Consider the following 19,033-nt stretch of genomic DNA (forward strand, 5'->3'; position numbering starts at 1 on the left):
TTTTGAAATTAACCCAAAATAATTTAAATTAGGATGGATTGATTCATAATTGGTTAAACATGATATCTAATCATTTAGACACAGTTTCTTGAAGTAATTAAAGTCAAAGGGAAAAAAAAAATCTATAATCCCGATCCAGTAACTGAGACAGTACAAATCTGTGGTGTTCCTCACATGTTTGTGAAGTGTAAATTATTTTAATTAATATGCCTTTTTGTCTTTTGAAATTAACCCAAAATAATTTAAATTAGGATGGATTGATTCATAATTGGTTAAACATGATATCTAATCATTTAGACACAGTTTCTTGAAGTAATTAAAGTCAAAGGGAAAAAAAAAATCTATAATCCCGATCCAGTAACTGAGACAGTACAAATCTGTGGTGTTCCTCACATGTTTGTGAAGTGTAAATTATTTTAATTAATATGCCTTTTTGTCAAACAGGAATCGTTTTATGTCTGTTTAAACGTTGCACAAAACTCAGGTGCTAAATAGTATGTCATTTTTATGTTCTTTATAGGCTGAATCAGGTACAATCTCTTGGTGTTTTAAATATGATACATAAGCAGAGTGTATGCATGTTGAACATAAACTAGAGAATAACCTTGAAATCCCTGCTTCCTAAGTTAATTGCAGTGGTGAAATGCACTCTCATGAAAATGTTACAAAACAATAAACCTTAAATTCCTCATTGATATGGAGGTTACCACTTGTCGGTTCTCATTTTGCCCAAAAAAAGAGAAAATCTAAAATGAATCGGTTACTGTGTACTATGTAACTATCCATGATTTATCAATAACCTTATTTCACCAATATTAGTTAGCATGTGTTCAGTCTAGTTTTTATACGTATCTCCATGAAATTACTGGTTTGAATCAGCCACTTTAATATATTTGCATGTGTACTCGCTCCAAGATTTACGCTTGAGCTTGTAGAATTAAAGTGGCCTTTAATGGTTTGAGAGTATAGATGTACATGGTAAAATTTTCTTTTCTTTGTGCTAAACTGTACCATGAAATCAGAAAAGAATAGTACCACTATTCACTAGTGTTTTTACCGATGTTTCTGTGTTGAAGCTTGTTAAGATATTCTGCGCATGTTATTTTTTGTTACTTAGAGACTGCCATGTTTTTCATGTAGTGATATCAGTACTGAGACTTCTGTGTATTACTGTCGTATGTAATGGCAGTATCTACTAAAAACATTTCATCTATTGGGGCCGTCTGAATGAACACTTGAAGATAAGAAGAGAGACAGACATTTGTATACATTTTGTAGGGATTTGATAAGTTTTCTGTTGGCCTTCAGTTATGCAAAGAACAGTCCTCTGGCTTAGGCTGACAGTGGAGAGTGAGACATTTAGGACATCATCAGCGCAATCAGTCAAAATGTTGACATATTAGTATTAGTTAGGACTTATTTGTAAGTTGTGTAAGGGGCCTATATAAAGCCCAAGAGATCTCATAATGAATTAGGGTTTTCTCTCTATTTTCAATATGGTATCAGAGCCACCAAAACCCTAGCCGCCGCCCCCCCTCTCTCCCTCGCTGATGACAGGAGGTCCACCTCAGGATACTGCATCTTTATAGGAGGCAACTTAGTCTCGTGGAAGAGCAAGAAGCAGTCGGTGGTGGCGAGATCGACAGCTGAGGCAGAGTATAGAGCTATGGCCTTAGGAGTTGCTGAGTTGCTATGGTTGAAGAGTATGCTGGTGGAGCTGAAGCTGGATCAAGGAGATAAGATGAAGTTATGGTGTGACAACAAGTCAGCTATAAGTATTGCCAACAACCCAGTGCAGCATGATAGAACCAAACACATCGAGATCGATAGGTTCTTCATCAAAGAGAAGTTGGATAGTGGACTACTGGAGCTAAGTCATGTTTCGACTAAGGACCAGGCAGCAGATTGTCTGACTAAAGGACTTAGCTCAGTAGATATGATTAGAGGATGTGACAAGATGAGCTTAGTAGATATCTTTCGTCCATCTTGAGGAGGAGTGTTGACATATTAGTATTAGTTAGGACTTATTTGTAAGTTGTGTAAGGGGCCTATATAAAGCCCAAGAGATCTCATAATGAATTAGGGTTTTCTCTCTATTTTCAATATGAATTAAGTTTTCTTTTTACCGAAGTTCTATGTTAGCACGATAGTTGTTTTCTTATTGCATTTTGGAGTTCTCAATGATGTTTTTTTAATGCGTTTTTTTAATCTTACCAGTTCTATATTTATTGGTCCTGCTGTGTTTCTGTATACAGGTAAAGAAAATGGCCATATATGCCCTGTGTGAAACTATAAAAGAAGCAAATAAGTTAATCTCAATACTCAAGTAAGATTATATTTTCTCATCTCAATATTTTCCTGTTACTTATTTCTCTTGCAATAATTGATCGTGTATTCTTTCCAAAAAAGTGATTGTGTAGCTTTTGTTCTCACTTTTTTCTGATATTTCTCACTAATTAAATTTTCACAATTAATGCAGCAAAATTATGAACTTTATTTTGTGGCCCTTTTCTAGGATTGACTAAAAAACTACGACCATCAATCAACTACTTCAGTTATCCACAAAGAATGAGATGCACCAGAATTTAAATTTGGACTTCTTGAAAATAAGACAATAAAGATTTGAAGGGAAATAGTCAATACAAAATCTCTATGGATGGCTTCTTGATTATAGTGTAAACAGTTGGGGTAAAAGAGATGGCATCGTTAGTTCGCTTACATATGGTGCATTTTAGTGGTTATAAATGACAAATGGTTTTTCTGATAATATGATTTCTGAGGTGATCAAAGTTTGAGAAAGAGTTGGGTTTATGTTCTAATAGGACTGCCATGATATATTTAGATTGCTTTCGGTCTCACTTTGTCTCGAGTTAAATCAACTTTGTCGGGGCAGATTTGGTTTTTAGTTTCTGGAAGAATGGCATGCTCTTTTGTGATGCCATTGGTTTCATCTTGGATTTTAGTGACATGTTGAGTTTGACTTTGTTTTACCTAGGTTCTCTGTTACTGGAGCCAGCTATAGCTTCCTAAAACTTGTCAAATAACTAGGTCGATATGAATCTAGGCCTGGTTCCATGAATTTTGCAACTATTTTCCCATGGTTTATGTGTTGACTTGAACCTGTTATTGGAACCAGTTATAGCTTGTTAAAACTTGTCAAATAACTAGGTTGATATGACTCTAGGTCTGGTTCCATGAATTTTGCAAGCATTTTCCCATGGTTTATGTGTTGACTTGAACCTTTTCTTTCCTTAGTCCCAATGGTATAAATGAGGCAATCATACTTTGTGGATATTTTTTGATAAATCTCATGAGAAATATTGAGAAATTAGGGCTTCTTACCTCTCATTGATAGAATTGTTGGCTTATATAGCCTTACACACATGTTTACACAAAGACCCTCTAACAAACCCCTTTAATTGCATTACATTCTCAACACTCCTCCTCAAGAAGGGCGAAAGATATCTATTAAGCCCATCTTGTCACACCCTCTAGCTAAATCTACTGAGCTAAGCCCTTTAGTCAAGCAGTCTGCAGCCTGCTCCTTAGTTGGAACATAGCCTAACTCCAGTAGCCTACTGTTCAGTTTCTCCTTGATGAAGAATCTATCAATCTCGATGTGCTTAGTTCTGTCATGCTGAACTGGGTTGTTGGCGATGCTGATAGCTGACTTGTTGTCGCACCACAAACTCATCTTGGCCCCTTGGTCAAGGTTCAGTTCCACCAGCATGTTCTTCAGCCACATCAGCTCCGCGACCCCTAAGGCCATGGCTCTGTACTCAGCTTCAGCTGTTGATCTTGCCACCACAGATTGCTTCTTGCTTTTCCAGGAGACTAAGTTGCCTCCTACAAATATGCAATACCCTGAGGTAGACCTCCGATCATCTCCGCAGCTAGCCCAATCTGAGTCGCAGTAGCCCTCAATATTCATATGGCCACTCCTCCTGAATCTTAGTCCTTTACCAGGAGCGCCCTTTAGATACCTCAGTATCTGATATACTGCATCCATATGACCCTTCCTCGGGTCATGCATATAGCGGCTCACCATGCTTACCGCAAATGAGATATCTGGGCGTGTGTGACTCAGGTAGATCAGCCTACCCACTAATCTTTGATATCTCTCACGATCAACAGGTTCTCCTGCCTCAGCACTCAGCCTGAGACTCTGATCAATCGGTGTAGCAGCAGTCTTGCATCCCAACATCCCCGTCTCTGCAAGAAGATCCAGTGCATACTTCCTCTGGGAGAGAACAATCCCCTTAGGTCCATGAGCTATCTCTATCCCAAGGAAGTATCGCAGCTGACCCAGATCCTTCACTTCGAATTCTTTGCTCAATCTTACCTTGAGCTGAGCAATCTCCTTCTCATCATCCCCTGTGATGATCATATCATCCACATATACTGCCAACATTGTGATGTGACCTCCACTTCTTCTGAAGAATACAGTATGATCGGCATTGATCTGTCTGTATCCCATACCAACCATGACTCTCCTGAACCTGTCAAACCATGCTCGAGGGGACTATTTTAGTCCATACAGAGACTTTTTCAGCCTGCAGATCTTACCCACTGTCTGTCCTGTGCCACATCCAGGTGGTATCTCCATATACCCCTCTTCCACTAGATCTCCACGAAGAAACGCATTCTTCACATCCAGTTGGTGTAGTTCTCATCCACCATTTGTTGCTAGAGAAATCAGCGTTCGAACAGTACTCATCTTCGGCCACTGGTGCCAAAAGTCTCATCGTAGTCAATGCGTATGTCTGGCTGTACCCTTTGCCACAGTCATGCCTTGTATCGTTCAAACCTTCCCTTCCGGGTTCTGCTTCACGGTAAAACACCCTTGCATCCCACTGCCTTTTTTCCTGCTGGCAGTGTCGCTAACTCCCACGTGTGGTCTTCTCAGAGCCACCCACCCCGCTCATGCATAGCAGCCTTCCACTTTGGGTCCTTCTTAGCATCCTGCAGCTGTTAGGTATAATAACAGCAATCTAATGATGCAATAAATGCCTCCATATGAAGGTAATATGTGAGAATAGGAAACAGAATGAGCTAGATCCCAACCATATCTCTTAGGATTTCCCGCATTACTGGCAGTATCCTCCTTTCTGACATTAGAGTAGGGAGGGTTAGGATAGAATGATATTACTAGAGTGGAGGGTGGTGTAGGTGTCTCAGGAGTTGGAGCAGAGCTGGATGAGGAACTAGGCACTGACACAGTTACTATAGGCACCTCTAGCTCCTTCCCCCTCCTACTATATGTAAGCAACTCCCCTAGAGCTGTAGGCCTAACACCCCTTGTCTCCTCCTCCTCCCCTTCGTCTTCATCCTCCTTCTCTACTGAGTACGGGATCGAGATTGGGATTGACCCCCTTGAGCTCTCACCATTCTCCCCCTCTTGCCTCATACCTCCAGTATCGGGCAAGTCACCAAAAGGTGAAGTAACCCCTACTGTGTAGTACGGCTCGAGCTCCCGAAACCGCACATCCATGCTGACAAACAGTCTTTTTTCCACCGGGCTCCAGCAGACATACCCTTTCTGGGTGCCATTGTATCCCACGAATATACATTTCACAGCCCTAGGGTCTAGCTTCCCAACCGATGGTCTGTTGTCCTTCACAAAGCACACACAGCCAAATACCTTCAATGGTAGGGCCCCTTCGTTATCTCCTTTCAGTATCTCACAAGGAGACTTCCACTCTAACACACTCGAAGGCATCCGGTTGATTAAGTAAGCAGCAGTCAAGACTGCTTGTCCCCATACCACCTTTGGGACATTCATCGCCATCATCATACTCCTAGCGACTTCTAGGAGATGTCTGTTCTTCCTCTCTGCTACCCCATTCTGAGCTGGGGTGTATGGGCATGTAGTCTGGTGTAGAATCCCCTGAGCTGACAGATACTCCCCAAGTGTTCTGTTGGTATACTCTGTCCCATTATCCGACCTCAACACCTTTACTGCTGCACCATACTGAGTCTGGATGTGCTTATGAAAATCTTTAAAACAGCCAACTACATCACTTTTGTTTTTCATAAGATACACCCAAGTGACCCTAGAGAAGCAATCAATAAATGTAACAAAAAACTTGCATCCATTTATAGAATTTACTAGGCAGGGTCCCCATACATCAGAGTGTATTACTTCAAACTTACAAGAACTCTTATTACCTGAACTAACGTAAGAGCTTCTAGTTAGTTTTCCAAACTCACAAGCATCACAATGTAGCTTCTGTTTATCTATTTTTCCAAACAGGGTTGGATACATTCTACCCAAAATGCCAAATGACGGATGTCCCATCCGTTGATGATAAAGCATCAACTCATCTTCTGCACACACTTTAGCTCCTCCTGTTCCCGTCCTCTCCACCACAGATGTCAGCGCTGAGTCCATCCCTTCGCGGTCCAAGTACCATAGCCCACTACGCCATGTCCCAGTCCCAAGTCTTCGCCCTGTCCCCTTTTCCTGGAAGATCACCTTGGGAATGTCAAAATAAACAATACAATTTAGTTGAAGGATAATGGCACTAATGGATAACAGGCTAACAGGGAATGAAGGAGCATGCAGAACATTAGATAAAATTATAGAACCTGTACAACTAACAGTGCCCTTACCAACCACATCCTGCGCTGTACCATCAGCGATCTGGATGCTTTCTGCTTCTGCTAAATGAGTGTAAGATAAGAACTCACTGGCATTGCCTGTCACATGTCTGGATGCTCCAGAATCCATTATCCAGGCGGTAGGTCTTCCCTCGTTTGGATGTGCGCGAAGGGCGTAATTAGCATAGTCCCCTCCAGAGAAAGTAGTAGATGCCCCCTCAGACACATCACCTACTGCGCTCTGCTTCCTCCTCAGTGCTGTCAAGGGTGCACGATCCTCGGCAGTGAAGATCATCTCAGCTTCTTCTCTTTCTGTCACTGTCAAGTTTGCTCAGTGGCCTCCTCTTCCACCTCGCCTGCCTCCACGGTCACGACCACGGCCTCCAGCCTGACCGCGTCCACCCCAGTCTCTCTCTCTGGGTGGCTTAGGGCACATCTGTCTCAGATGTCCTACTTCTCCGCAGTTGAAGCACTTCCTAGTCTCCCCTCTGAATCCAGTATAATCCGGGTTGGATACCACCAGTACAGACTTCTCCCCTGTAAGTCCACCTGTCCCAGCCTGTAGTCTGATGCGGCTCTCCTCTTGTATCATGGCTGAGATTGCCTCCTCCAGTGGTGGGATCTTAGTCTGAGTTAGTAACAACGCCGTCCTCTGCTCATATGCTGGAGCCAAGCCTCGGAGAAACAACATGGTCCTCTTCTGCAAGGAGGCCTCGCGCTCCTTGCACTCCGGGTCTTTACAGCTCGCTAGGGGTGAGAAGTGATCGTGATCGAGCCACAAGCGCTCCAGCTCTGTGGCGTACTCCTGTACAGTCCTCTCTCCCTGGACTGTAGCGCTGATTTCCTTCTCGATCTGGAATACCCTCAGGTTATTTCCCACCCCATCGTAAGTCCTCCTCAGCTTCTCCCAGACATCATGCACCCTCCCAAGACCATCCACTGTGGCAGCAATTGGTTGGACTACAGAATTCAGAAGCCAGATATACACCAACATATGAGTGGACTTCCACTCATCTCTCCCTACTGAGCCCTCAGCCGGCTCAGTCTTCTTCCCTGTCAGATATCCCTCTAGGCTCCTCCCAGCAAGGGTATATTTCACCCGGCGCGACCAACTCAGATATGTCGCGGGTCCATCAAGTTTTACATCGATAGGTGGAAGCTCCACCTTCTTGGGTTGTGGCTTTGTCGAGCTCTCTCCCGCCGACAACTTCATCAGTTGCATCAATGTTGAGATCTCCTCAGGATTCAACTTCTTGATGATCCCTTCCATCGGATTTTTGCCAGTCTCCGTCATAGATCCAACTTGTATTCTTGTGTGCAGTGAAAAGGCAGCACTCCGACATCACAACAAGAAAGTTAGATCAATAAAAATTCCTGTTTCACTAAGGAAACAAGAACCAAAAGCAAGATATCTCAACAAGGTGAGATATCAGCTCTTCTCTCATCAGTTCGAGGACTGACCTGTCGAGGGAACCTAAACAAGCTATTACAATTCAAGAAAGAAGAAAAAAAAGGTCATCTAATTACAGATTACAGATCCCTCTTCTTTCTTTTTCTTTTTTCTTTTTCTTTTTTTTTTGTTCTAATCAGCACAGCACAAACTTCCCCACTACAGATCTCTCCCCTCTCTTTTTTTTTCAATAAAAAACTTCCCCACTACAGATCTCTCCCCTCTTTTTTTTTCAATAAAAACTTCCCCACGACTGCTGCCAAGCTCAGCACTTCCTTTTGTTTTTGTTTTTTTTTCTATTCTTCTTCCCCTACTCCGGCTCCCAATTTCGATCTCGCCAAGCTCTTCGCCGCTGACCGTTTCTCTGTCGCCGTCGCCCTCGTCGACTCCCCGTTCTCTCCCTTCACCAGCTCGTCCTTCATCGTCGCATTCTCATCGGCCCACCCATCGATCTCCTTCCACCTCCTCCTGCTCGATTGAGGGCAGAATCATTCACGACGCCATAGGAGATCGGAACAAAGGAGTCGGCATCGACGAGAGAACCAGGCCTTCTTCAACGGCATGTCCTTTGCGAGATCTCCGGCCAAGGCACCAGCGAAAGCTCCGGCGAAGCTTGGTCGGGACTTCGGCTGACGTCGTCTTCGTCGTCGACGAGCTTGGATTCACGTCGGGTTCACAAGACAAATGAAGAGGCGGCGGCTAGGTTAGATAGCTCTGATACCATATTGAGAAATTAGGGCTTCTTACCTCTCATTGATAGAATTGTTGGCTTATATAGCCTTACACACATGTTTACACAAAGACCCTCTAACAAACCCCTTTAATTGCATTACATTCTCAACAAGAAATATCTTTATTCTTCTCATTCCATCCTTTTGATCTGACCATCTTGATGAGCCTCTATTGCCGTAGTGGGTTTGTTTAACTGAATTTTGCCAAAAAGGAAGCTCACATTTACTATTAGGAGTTCGTACCAGTCTATTATTTTCAAAGCACTTTGTTGAAATCATCAATTGATATCAGTGAATAGCTTCGGCAATTGTGTTAAAGCACAATCGTATAAATCCAAGTAATCCTCCTAATATTGTTGGGTCTATTTGTTCTAAACTCCAAGTTTCCGTACATTTTAGTTGCATGACTTTCTTGCTTTATTGTTTCGACTGTTGAAACTCTGACATTAATTAATCCATCAGGATATTAGCAGTTTTGGTGTTTTGCATTTCCTAATAATTTGGATGCTCTCTCTTTATATATATGAGCCGACTTCAACTTTCCAAACTCTTCTAAAGATCTTTTTTGACCTTTTGTTGCCACCTTTTTATCGAGACAATATGAATCATGGTACCTCATCATTTACATTGTTGGTTGAGCATGATTTGTTGTTTTTGACAGTGAGTTTTAGATGAATATTGGCATTGCCAAATGGAATACTTTTCCATAATGTAAAAATTGAAACCAAAGATAAGGTCAGTAGAGGAAACAAAATATTAGAGTCATAGGTTGTACATGACCGGTAAACATGAAGCCAAGATGATGCCAATTAATCATGGCAAATCTAGAAATGGAGTGAAATTCTTGATATTGTGGAGAGAAAGCAATATAAAATGTTTAATGCTTGTTAAACGTTAATTTGAAATGATGGCTGAAATATCAGTATGTCATTTTATTTAATAAACTGGAGGAGGTGGCGCAGAAATTTCCGTCTATATTTCATGGGATATTAGAACTGATATCACCAGAATTCATTAAATTTCTACTAACTACTTTTAATTCTGACATCCTTGAATTTTTGAAAGTAAAGATTGTAGATACCACTACTAAGCTTTAAGCCATTAAGACATTCGTTTCGAGCCGAGGATAGCATTATACTTGAGGGGTATGTTTGGTACCAAGCTCCCTTTGGAACATCTTCAAGATCGCCCTAGTGTATATCTTTCCAACTTGCTCTTCAATGGGATTTGAGAAGCTCATCGCAGGTAGGGTGTTCAAAGTCATGAAGTCCTCATGAGATTTTGATGCACAACGAGATGCCACTGCCTTGTCATATTGACCCATGAACTCAACTAGTCTAGTGTTTGCATTGACAAAGCCATCAAAAGAGGCATTGATGCTCTCACTCCTTTGGCTTGTTGTCATTCCCGCCCAGAAACAATCCTTCAAGTATGCATCTACCCAATGTTCACGCAAGCTATACATTCTTGTCAGCCAACTATCTTCACCTTCATTTATGTTGAATTTAACCTTTATGACTTCCCAACGCTCTTCGCATTTGCTTATACTTCTAGCAGAATACCAATTGTTGAAATATGTAGGCATCTCATCCCCGTATTGGCTCTTCAACTTTACTTGTTGCTCGGCAATATGCTTTCTAACATGCCAAGAACAAAAGCGATGACGAGTATTTGGCAAAATGCTCTTAATAACTTTTTTCATATGTGCATCCTGATCAGTTATGATAGCCTTTGGTGCAACCCCATGTATACACTTGAGCCATTGCGAAAACAACCACTCGAAGGTTTCCTCTCGCTTGTTGGCAAACAATGCCCAACCGAAGAGGGTGGATTGGCGGTGGTGGTTTACTCCTGTAAATGGAGCAAATGACATACTCAACTGATTAGTTTTGTATGTTGTATCAAACACAACCACATCTCCAAGACTTAAATAAGAGGCTCTAGCTCTACCATCGGCCCAAAACACACTTCTCAGTGTACCAAAGTGATCGACCTCCATAACAAAATAGAAATCTGGATCCGATTCCTTTCTGTCTTGGAAATGTCTAATGATGTTTAAGCATTCACAACCAATGTTACTTTGTCTTGTCTTTCTGATATGATCAATCATCTGTTGTGTGGTGACTTGTTCAACATCTTGTCCTTGATATCCAACATTAAGCACTATTTTAATATTAGATGGTTTCATTCCCTCTTCATGCAACAACTCAATGAGGCTAATGCAATGCTTCGATCGATGTCGCTGCTTGTGAGAATTATGATGCATTACTTTATCAGGGCTTGTTAAAGGATGAACATGCTCAAAAATAAACTTGGTAACCTTCCAAGCTTTTGAAGAAGTAAGCCTAATCTTCATTTTTGCACCATAACCAACTTTAGTTTCCGGACGATGATTGATAATCAATCCACTTGCATTTTCAGTCGATGCTCTCTTTCTCCCCGCTTTATCGCAAACAAAAGTCCTCGAAAGAATATCTCTTGAAGCTTTCTTTTATTTTTTCAAAAGTATCTTTGCGAATTCCAAACCCAATCTTCTTTGCATATGCATTGTAGTAGTTGTATGCATTCAAAAGTATCTTTGCGAATTCCAAACCCAATCTTCTTTGCATATGCATTGTAGTAGTTGTATGCATCGTTGTCCGTCTGAAACTCCTTCCCTTCAAATTTGCATATGCATTGTAGTAGTTGTATGCATCGTTGTCCGTCTGAAACTCCTTCCCTTCAAATGGAATACCATCATCACTAATTTGGACATCCTCCATTCGACAATTCTATAGTATTAAAAAATCATATGAATTTATTAGACATGAATTTAAAAATAAATATAAATCTATCCTAGAAGTTTACTTACATACACGAAATATTCACAATTCGCTTATATTTGTCAACATATATTATTCTGACATAAAATCTAACTAATATTTGCCGACATATATTATTCGGACATTAATTCATTCAAAAACCAATCTTTCCTCCAAGTACATCAACCAAAAAGTTCTATCCCACAATAAAATTAAGCACATGTAAAATTTATTACCTTCTCAATTAGAGGCACTGTTATCGGCAATTGTCGCTTGCTCGAGGAGGCGACCTCCGACAAGATGACTTCATGAGAAGAAGAGGCTTCCATTGTTGCTCGTTCGAGGCGGTGTCTGAGTAAGGAGGCTGCAACATTTTCAATTCAAAAGCTATTTATTTTATAAATTGACAGAATCCAAGCAACTATGATAATAATACAAGCGATGTCCGTGGAAGGAGTCTGCGACACTTTCAAATCAAAAGCCATTTATTTCATAAATTGACAGAATCCAAGTTCATATGATAATAAATACGAGAATTGTTCATCTCTTTACAAGCATATTGCACCCAAGAGTTGTTCATCTCTTTACAAGCAAATTGCAGTTAACAATGATCTACATTGTTAACTGCAATTACTTAGGCTCTTACACAAAAAAATCAATAATAAATACAATTAGGCGCTTTGAAGATTAATTTTGTCAATAGAAACTAAAGCTGACATATGCTCTGAATATATGCGAGTAACACCTCATATCAGCATGCAAACGTGATGTTCAGTTCTTATAATCACTAAGCTTCTTCAAAATTTTAAAGTAACGGAAACGAAATTCTAAGCAACTGCACATTCACTTGGTTTTAAAAAAAACACTAACTGCACATTCACTTGGTTTCTTGAAGATTACCTAATACGTGATATTAGGATGATATTAGAATGATGAAGACGAAAGCTGGGTGGGGATGGATACAGATGGGCAGGTGACAGCGATCATCATATTCCAGCATAGAAGCTTTACCTGAAAGATGAAAGATCAGTTTGAGAGAGGGAGTTGTCGCGGCGGCGGTGGAGTTGTCAGGGCGGCGACGGTGATCCCTCGGGGGAGATGAAAGAAAGACGAAAGATCAGTTTGAGAGAGAGAGTTGTCGCGACGGTGGCGGAGTTGTCGGGACGACGGCGGTGATCCTGCGGGGGAGATGAGAGATCAGCGACGTCGGAGATGGCCGAGAGTTAAAGAGAGGGAGGAGAGCGGCGGCGTCGAGATCTCGCGAGGGTGAGGCGAGATAATGGGGGCGACTAGGGTTTTTTTGCAAAATTGACACAACCAATAGATGGATGGACCAGATGATGCCATCTAGGGGTGAGCACAGTTCGGTCCAAACCGAAAAAACCGACCGAACCGACCGAAGTTTAGCGGTTCGGTTCGGTTTTAGTTCTAAATCGGTTCGGGTCGGGTTGAAAAATTTTCAACCCGAACTGCCCGAACCGACCGCCCTAACTCATACGCATTTTTTCATCACCCGACCCGTTCTTTCACTTGCTATAAGATCCAAGCTAAACCTAAGTCTCTCTTCTCCAAACTCAGCTTCCAGCCGCCGCTCTGTATCCCACGAAAATTGCTCCACTTCTCACAAGCTCCAACCAAATCCAATTCCATGGCGACTCCACGAAACCCCAGCAATTTCCTCCTCCTCCTCCTCAATCTCTCCCTCTCCTCAGATCTTTTCTCCCCGATCGACAACCACTTAATCGACTGCGGATCCGCGTCCTCACCCGCAACCCTCGTCGACCGTCGCGTCTTCACCTCTGACTTTGAACCCGCCGCCTCCTCCCGCCTCCTCTCTTTGGGTCCTAAGATCTCCGTCCCTGACCCAAACCCTCGATAGACGAGGAAGAAAACACAGCAAGCGTACCTCTTTGCGGAGCGCTCCCGTTCTCACCAAAACCCTAGAAAAATGTCGGGGGTTTCTTCAAGGTGAGCGAAACCCTAACTCTCTCCTCGATCGTTTCTCGATCTCAGTTACCCTAAACTCTCAATTAGTAGGTGGATATGACGAAGGTGAAGATGGATGTGATCAGGTCGTGGAACGCGACGAGGGTGATTGAGCTCCTTGGATTTGAAGATGAAGTCCTGATTAATTTCTTCTATGGTCTTCTAGAGGCAAAGGTATGTCATATTCTGTAATTTAGCAGAAGCGTATATTTTCTCTACTAATATTAGTCTATAATTAAGAACCATATGTGGTTTTCTCCCCCCTTATATATATATATATATATATATATATGTGTGTGTGTGTGTGTGTGTGTGTGTGTGTGTGTGTGTGTGTGCACACACACACACATATATATATATATATATACACACACACACATATGTATATACTAGATTTTATGCACATGCAATGCACATGCTTAAATATCATGGTTAAGTATGTTTAGATTACTTTCTAACTAAAATTTGTTTCTCTGTTCCACTTTAATAGCTTATGTTCACTTTTGTCTCTAAACTTTTATATTATGATTGTTTATTCTCTTTGATGTTAGTTTAAATAGGCTACACCCAATTTAAATTTTCATGTCGATATTTGAATTGGTAGAAAACAAATGTAATTTGAAGCTAATTTAAATTTTCATATTATTTTGATTGACATGAAACCAAACTTTACTTGAGAAAGTACAATGTTGCAAAAGTAAAAAATATTAAAATAATGTTATACAAGGAAGATGAATATTTAAAACCAATAAGGCAAAATGATTGGTTAAAAGTATGCTAAAACAATACAAAAGAGAATATGAAGACTTCATAAAAATTATAAATTAAAGGTTAATGCTAACTCTAGTATACTTTCATATGATAAAAGCATCTGCATAAGCATATAAAAATACCGGAAAAAAACTCATGAAACTCCTTTCTGAAGATTCCTAAATTCACTCAAAATAATTAAATTATTCTATAAAATATTTAGAAAATATTATATTTTATTCTTATGTTTTATTTTTTTATTGAGCTAAGATCAATCATTCCTCACCTTTATCTTTTTATCGGACAATTCTAGAGTAGTGTCTTTACATCTACTCGATTGTGATATCACGCTAGAGTTGTATTTTTTATGTTGTTATCTTTCGTGGACTCGTTAATCTTTTATCTTGTCATTTAACTTCACAAAGAAGTTAAATGTATTTCCGATGTTCAACATAAACTTCTTAAAATACAGACTTTGATTTTTTATTATTTCAATGAGAATAAATATTAATTTCATATATATAAAATTATTTGTGTTTCTAATTTATTACTTAAATAAGATTAAGAGTTACCTCTTTTTCTCTATAATGAATTCTTCTGATGTGCATCCAATAAGAGTTTCTGTTATGTCAATAACATTATATTTTCTCTATCCCTATCATTTTTCACAAAGATCTAAACTAAATACCTGTATTTTTTATTGCTAATTTACCTTAAATTATAATATTAATATTTAATTTCTTTAGTATTTGAAGAACAAAGTATGAAATTTATGAATGCGTACTAAGTTTTGTTATATCTTCCATAGAGAATTCTTCTTTGATTGTAATAAAGTTATTAAATTATTCTTCAATGTAACTCAGTTAGTGCTTTTTTAATAGACACGCTTTATGTTAATGCCAATTCAAATGATTTATGAACGTTTTCTAAAATTTAGATTTATTTTCGTCACTTTCTCATTTGCAATGGAAATAACTTGATTCTTTTGAAGGATATCTCTGAACATTCTGATAGTTTCTCCATACATAATTTATTATATTCTTTTACTCTGTAAATATTAACATCAGAGATTAATATTTTTAAATTATAATTAATTAATGCTAAGCTATTATATTATAGCATTTTATTATTTTTATGGATTTAAACATCTATCAATTAATGTTATCAATGTGTTTTGTTGGACCAACTTATTAATAAAATTTTACGCAGTTGCTTTAATTTATATGGTAACAATAATTTTTAAGCTATAATATTTTTTTAAAATTTTATTCCCTAACCGGATAATTTTAACCAATTCTTATTGTTTTTGTTTACCAGTATCAACTTAAACTATCTTTAGATGTTAAACAGGGATAGTAAACCCTAAATTGAAAATATATATATATATATATAAATGAAAGAATACCTAATAATTATACTTTTTTTTGCCAAGTTTTAAAATTTGAGCCTTTTTTATGATTTTGAACTTTGAGGGTGTGATTTGTAATTTTTAAAACTTTAGGAGTATTTTTGAAAAATTACTTTTAAGTTTGATAGTTGTAACTTTTATGTTTCATGTGTCAGTCGTAATTTTTAAATGTCACGATATTTCCTATAACTCTGAAATTTGGAGGTTGCTTTTTGCAATTGTTAAAACTGTAGATTAATTTTTAAAAAATTTTGAATTTTAGTGGTCTACTAATAGTTTTCAGATTTGATGTGTACTGGTTATACATTTTAAATATTTAGAGTTTTTTATGATTTTTAAATTTTGAAAGTTTTTTCTACAACTTTTATAACTTTGAGGTTAATTTCGGCAAATTTTAAATTTTTAGGTGCATGAGGATAATCTCTTGAATTTATCTTTTTTATTTGCAATTTAAAAAAATTAAAAATGTTAGGGTTATTTTTATATAATTTGAACTTTTGAGGATATTTCTATAATTTTTGGGACATTGAGGATGTTAATTAATTGGCCTCATGAATCTCCCTGAGCACATAATTGACCTCTGGTGGCCGAAGGCACCGCAGATAGGGCCCTATACCGCTGCTTGAGCTTCATTCGGTCAACAAAAGCACATTGAGGGTTATTAAAAGATGGTTTCCACATGTGCCCTCATGAATCTCCCTGAGCACATAATTGGCCTCTGGTGGCCGAAGGCATCGCAGATAGGGCCCTATACCGCTGCTTGAGTAGGACATCCGATAGAGCTTCCCATCGATCATGAGATAGCGGCGAGAGTTCCTTTGGAGACGCCTGGCTTCAGTAGGATCTTCAGGCAAGGTGCCCTGTGTTAGATAAAGAGTAATAGGATCCAACCAACAAGGCATGATAGGCGTCTCGGTCTTCATGATGATCTCTGATGACTTGGAGATACTGGGTCGCTCGAGGGTGTCGGTGTAGACAGGCCCTAGGCTGGTCCTTGAGCTTGTCGACCCGAGCTTGGAGATGGCATCTGCCCTAGCGTTGAGCGTGTGGGGGACTTGAGCTATCTTAAAATCCAAGAAACTGGTCAAAATCTCCTCAGCAACTTTGAAACATAAGGTCATCCTTGGATCTTTAGCTTCATATCGTCCATTGACTTGATGGACGGCCAACTGCGAGTCGGCCAAAATGTATGGGTGATCTGCCTTCAGTGCTTGTGCTGCTCGAAGCCAGTGAGAAGAGCCTCATATTCGGCTTTATTGTTCGAGGCTGAGAAGTCAAAAGAGATGGAGTGCTCGTGGGTCGACCCGTCGAGGCTTCGCAGAACCACCCCCACTCCGCTATCAGCTTCTCCGGAGGATCCGTCCACATTCAATAACTACCATGAGGTGTATTCGGGGGAATCATGTTCTAGAGTGCGACGGATCTCCGGAGGACCCGCTTTGCGGATTTGGCTCACATAATAGACGAGCTTCTGAATAATTTCTTCTTCTCGAACAAGGACAGAGTTGATGGCTTCGGAGGAGACGGTCATGTATAAGTACAATATCTCTCCTCCTATAGGCTGGCTTAGTAGTGGTTTGGTACTCAATTAAGCCTTAAGATCCTGAAAAGTTGCACTGCATTCAGTCGTCAATGTCATGCCCTCCTCCAGGTTCTTGCTTCCCCTTAGAGTCTTGAAGAATGGGAGGCTCCTCTCGGCAGATTTCGAGAGGAATCGTCCCAAAGCAGCTATCTTTCCATTTAGCTTCTAAATATCTTTTAAGGTGCGCGGCTCAGGTAATCACTCAATGGCGGCTATCTTCTCGGGGTTGATCTCTATGCCTCTCTGGGTGATCATGCACCCCAAGAACTTTCCCGATTGCACTCCGAAGGCACACTTGACGGGATTGAGCTTCATTCGGTAGCGTCGGAGGGTGGAGAAGGTCTTGTCTAGGTTTGAAATATGGACGAACATTTGTTTCGACTTCACCAACAAGTCCACATAGGCTTCTAGGTTACGACCTATCTGGTGCTTGAAGACCTTGTAGGCGAGTCTCTGATATGTGGCTTTGGCGTTCTTCAGTCCAAATGGCATAATATTGTAGCAATATGTCCCCAAGTCAGTGATAAAGGAGGTCTTCTCCTGATCATGCTCAGCCATGAAGATCTGATTGTAGCCAGAGAAGGAGTCCAAGAAGCTGATCAGCTCATGTTCGGCACTCTCATCTACTAGCTGATGGATTCGAGGCAGAGGATAGCTATCCTTGGGACAAGCTTTATTGAGGTCGGTGAAGTTCACGCATATCCTCCATTTGTTCAGCGCCTTCTTCACCAACACCACATTAGCTAGCCACTCCGGGTATTGGACTTCCCGGATGAAGCCAGCTCTGAGAAGTCAATCGATTTCGGCGGCCGCTGCCTTCTAGCGCTCTGGGCTGAGATGTCTCTTCTTTTGTCGAACAGGCTTAATGTGCCTGTTGACAGACAGCTCGTGACATATCACTTCGGGGGGAACCCCCGGCATATCTTCGGGTCCCCAGGCAAACACATTAGTGTTTGCCTGCAAGAACTCTGTCAAGGCTCCTCGTAAGGGCTCGACTAGACTAGACTCAATCTTGACCGTCTTTGATCCTTCTTGGTCAATGGGTATCTTCTGAAGTTCTTACACCAGTGTCGTCCTCTGTCGCTCCGTTGCTTTCTCCAACTGGAGACATGCTTTCTCAATGGGCGTGGCGTCTTACACGCCCTTACCCTTAGTCGAGAGCAGGTAACAGGACCTGTCATCTCGCTGATTGCTCCTGACGACTCCCGACTCTATTAGGAGTCGGTAACTTAACCATCTAGCGGTAAGTTGAGGGATGACCTGTAAGAGATGGAGGGCGGTTCGGCCTAGGATGACATTGTGGGTCGACTTGAGATTCATCACCAGGAACTGGACTTGGATGGTGGCTTGCCTAGGATACTCTCCAATTGTTAGGGGGAGAGTAATCATCCCTTCTAGCAAAAGAGAGTGGCCTGTGAATCCGATGAGAGGTCCTCTATAGGGGAACAATCGAGATTTGTTGAAACCCATCTGGTTGATGGCATCGACATACAAGATGTCCACCGAGCTTCCTGTGTCGACCATAATCCTCTTCACCTGGTAACCATCGATCACCGCTGTGATGACAATGGGGTTGTCATGAGGCGTCTCAACACCTTGCAGGTCAACATTCCCAAAAGATATAGGCTCCTCCGCCTTCGTCCTCTTGTCACCTTAGTCGACCCGCAACGCCCTCTTGGCATATCTCTTCCGGGCGTTGTTGGACGATCCTACAACAGTGGGACC

General features: G+C 40.7%; 1 protein-coding gene across 5 annotated transcripts in view; it reads left to right on the forward strand.

Annotated features, from left to right (window-relative positions):
• The window catches only part of LOC109840026 (lysine-specific demethylase JMJ25-like), a 57,085-nt gene that overhangs the window by 24,448 nt on the left and 13,604 nt on the right, over positions 1 to 19,033 (forward strand). For all 5 annotated transcript variants that reach the window (XR_002246781.1, XR_002246782.1, XR_002246780.1 and 2 more), the window contains exon 12: positions 2,256 to 2,326. Coding sequence is in view for 1 of the 5 variants with exons in the window: in XM_020408521.1 (XP_020264110.1) it covers positions 2,256 to 2,326 (71 nt within the window). In the remaining 4 variants the exon portion in view is untranslated. The remainder of the gene's footprint in view (positions 1 to 2,255; positions 2,327 to 19,033) is intronic.

The sequence above is a fragment of the Asparagus officinalis genome, chromosome 5 (genome assembly GCF_001876935.1).
Source record: "Asparagus officinalis chromosome 5, Aspof.V1, whole genome shotgun sequence".
Taxonomy (NCBI): Eukaryota; Viridiplantae; Streptophyta; class Magnoliopsida; order Asparagales; family Asparagaceae; genus Asparagus; species Asparagus officinalis.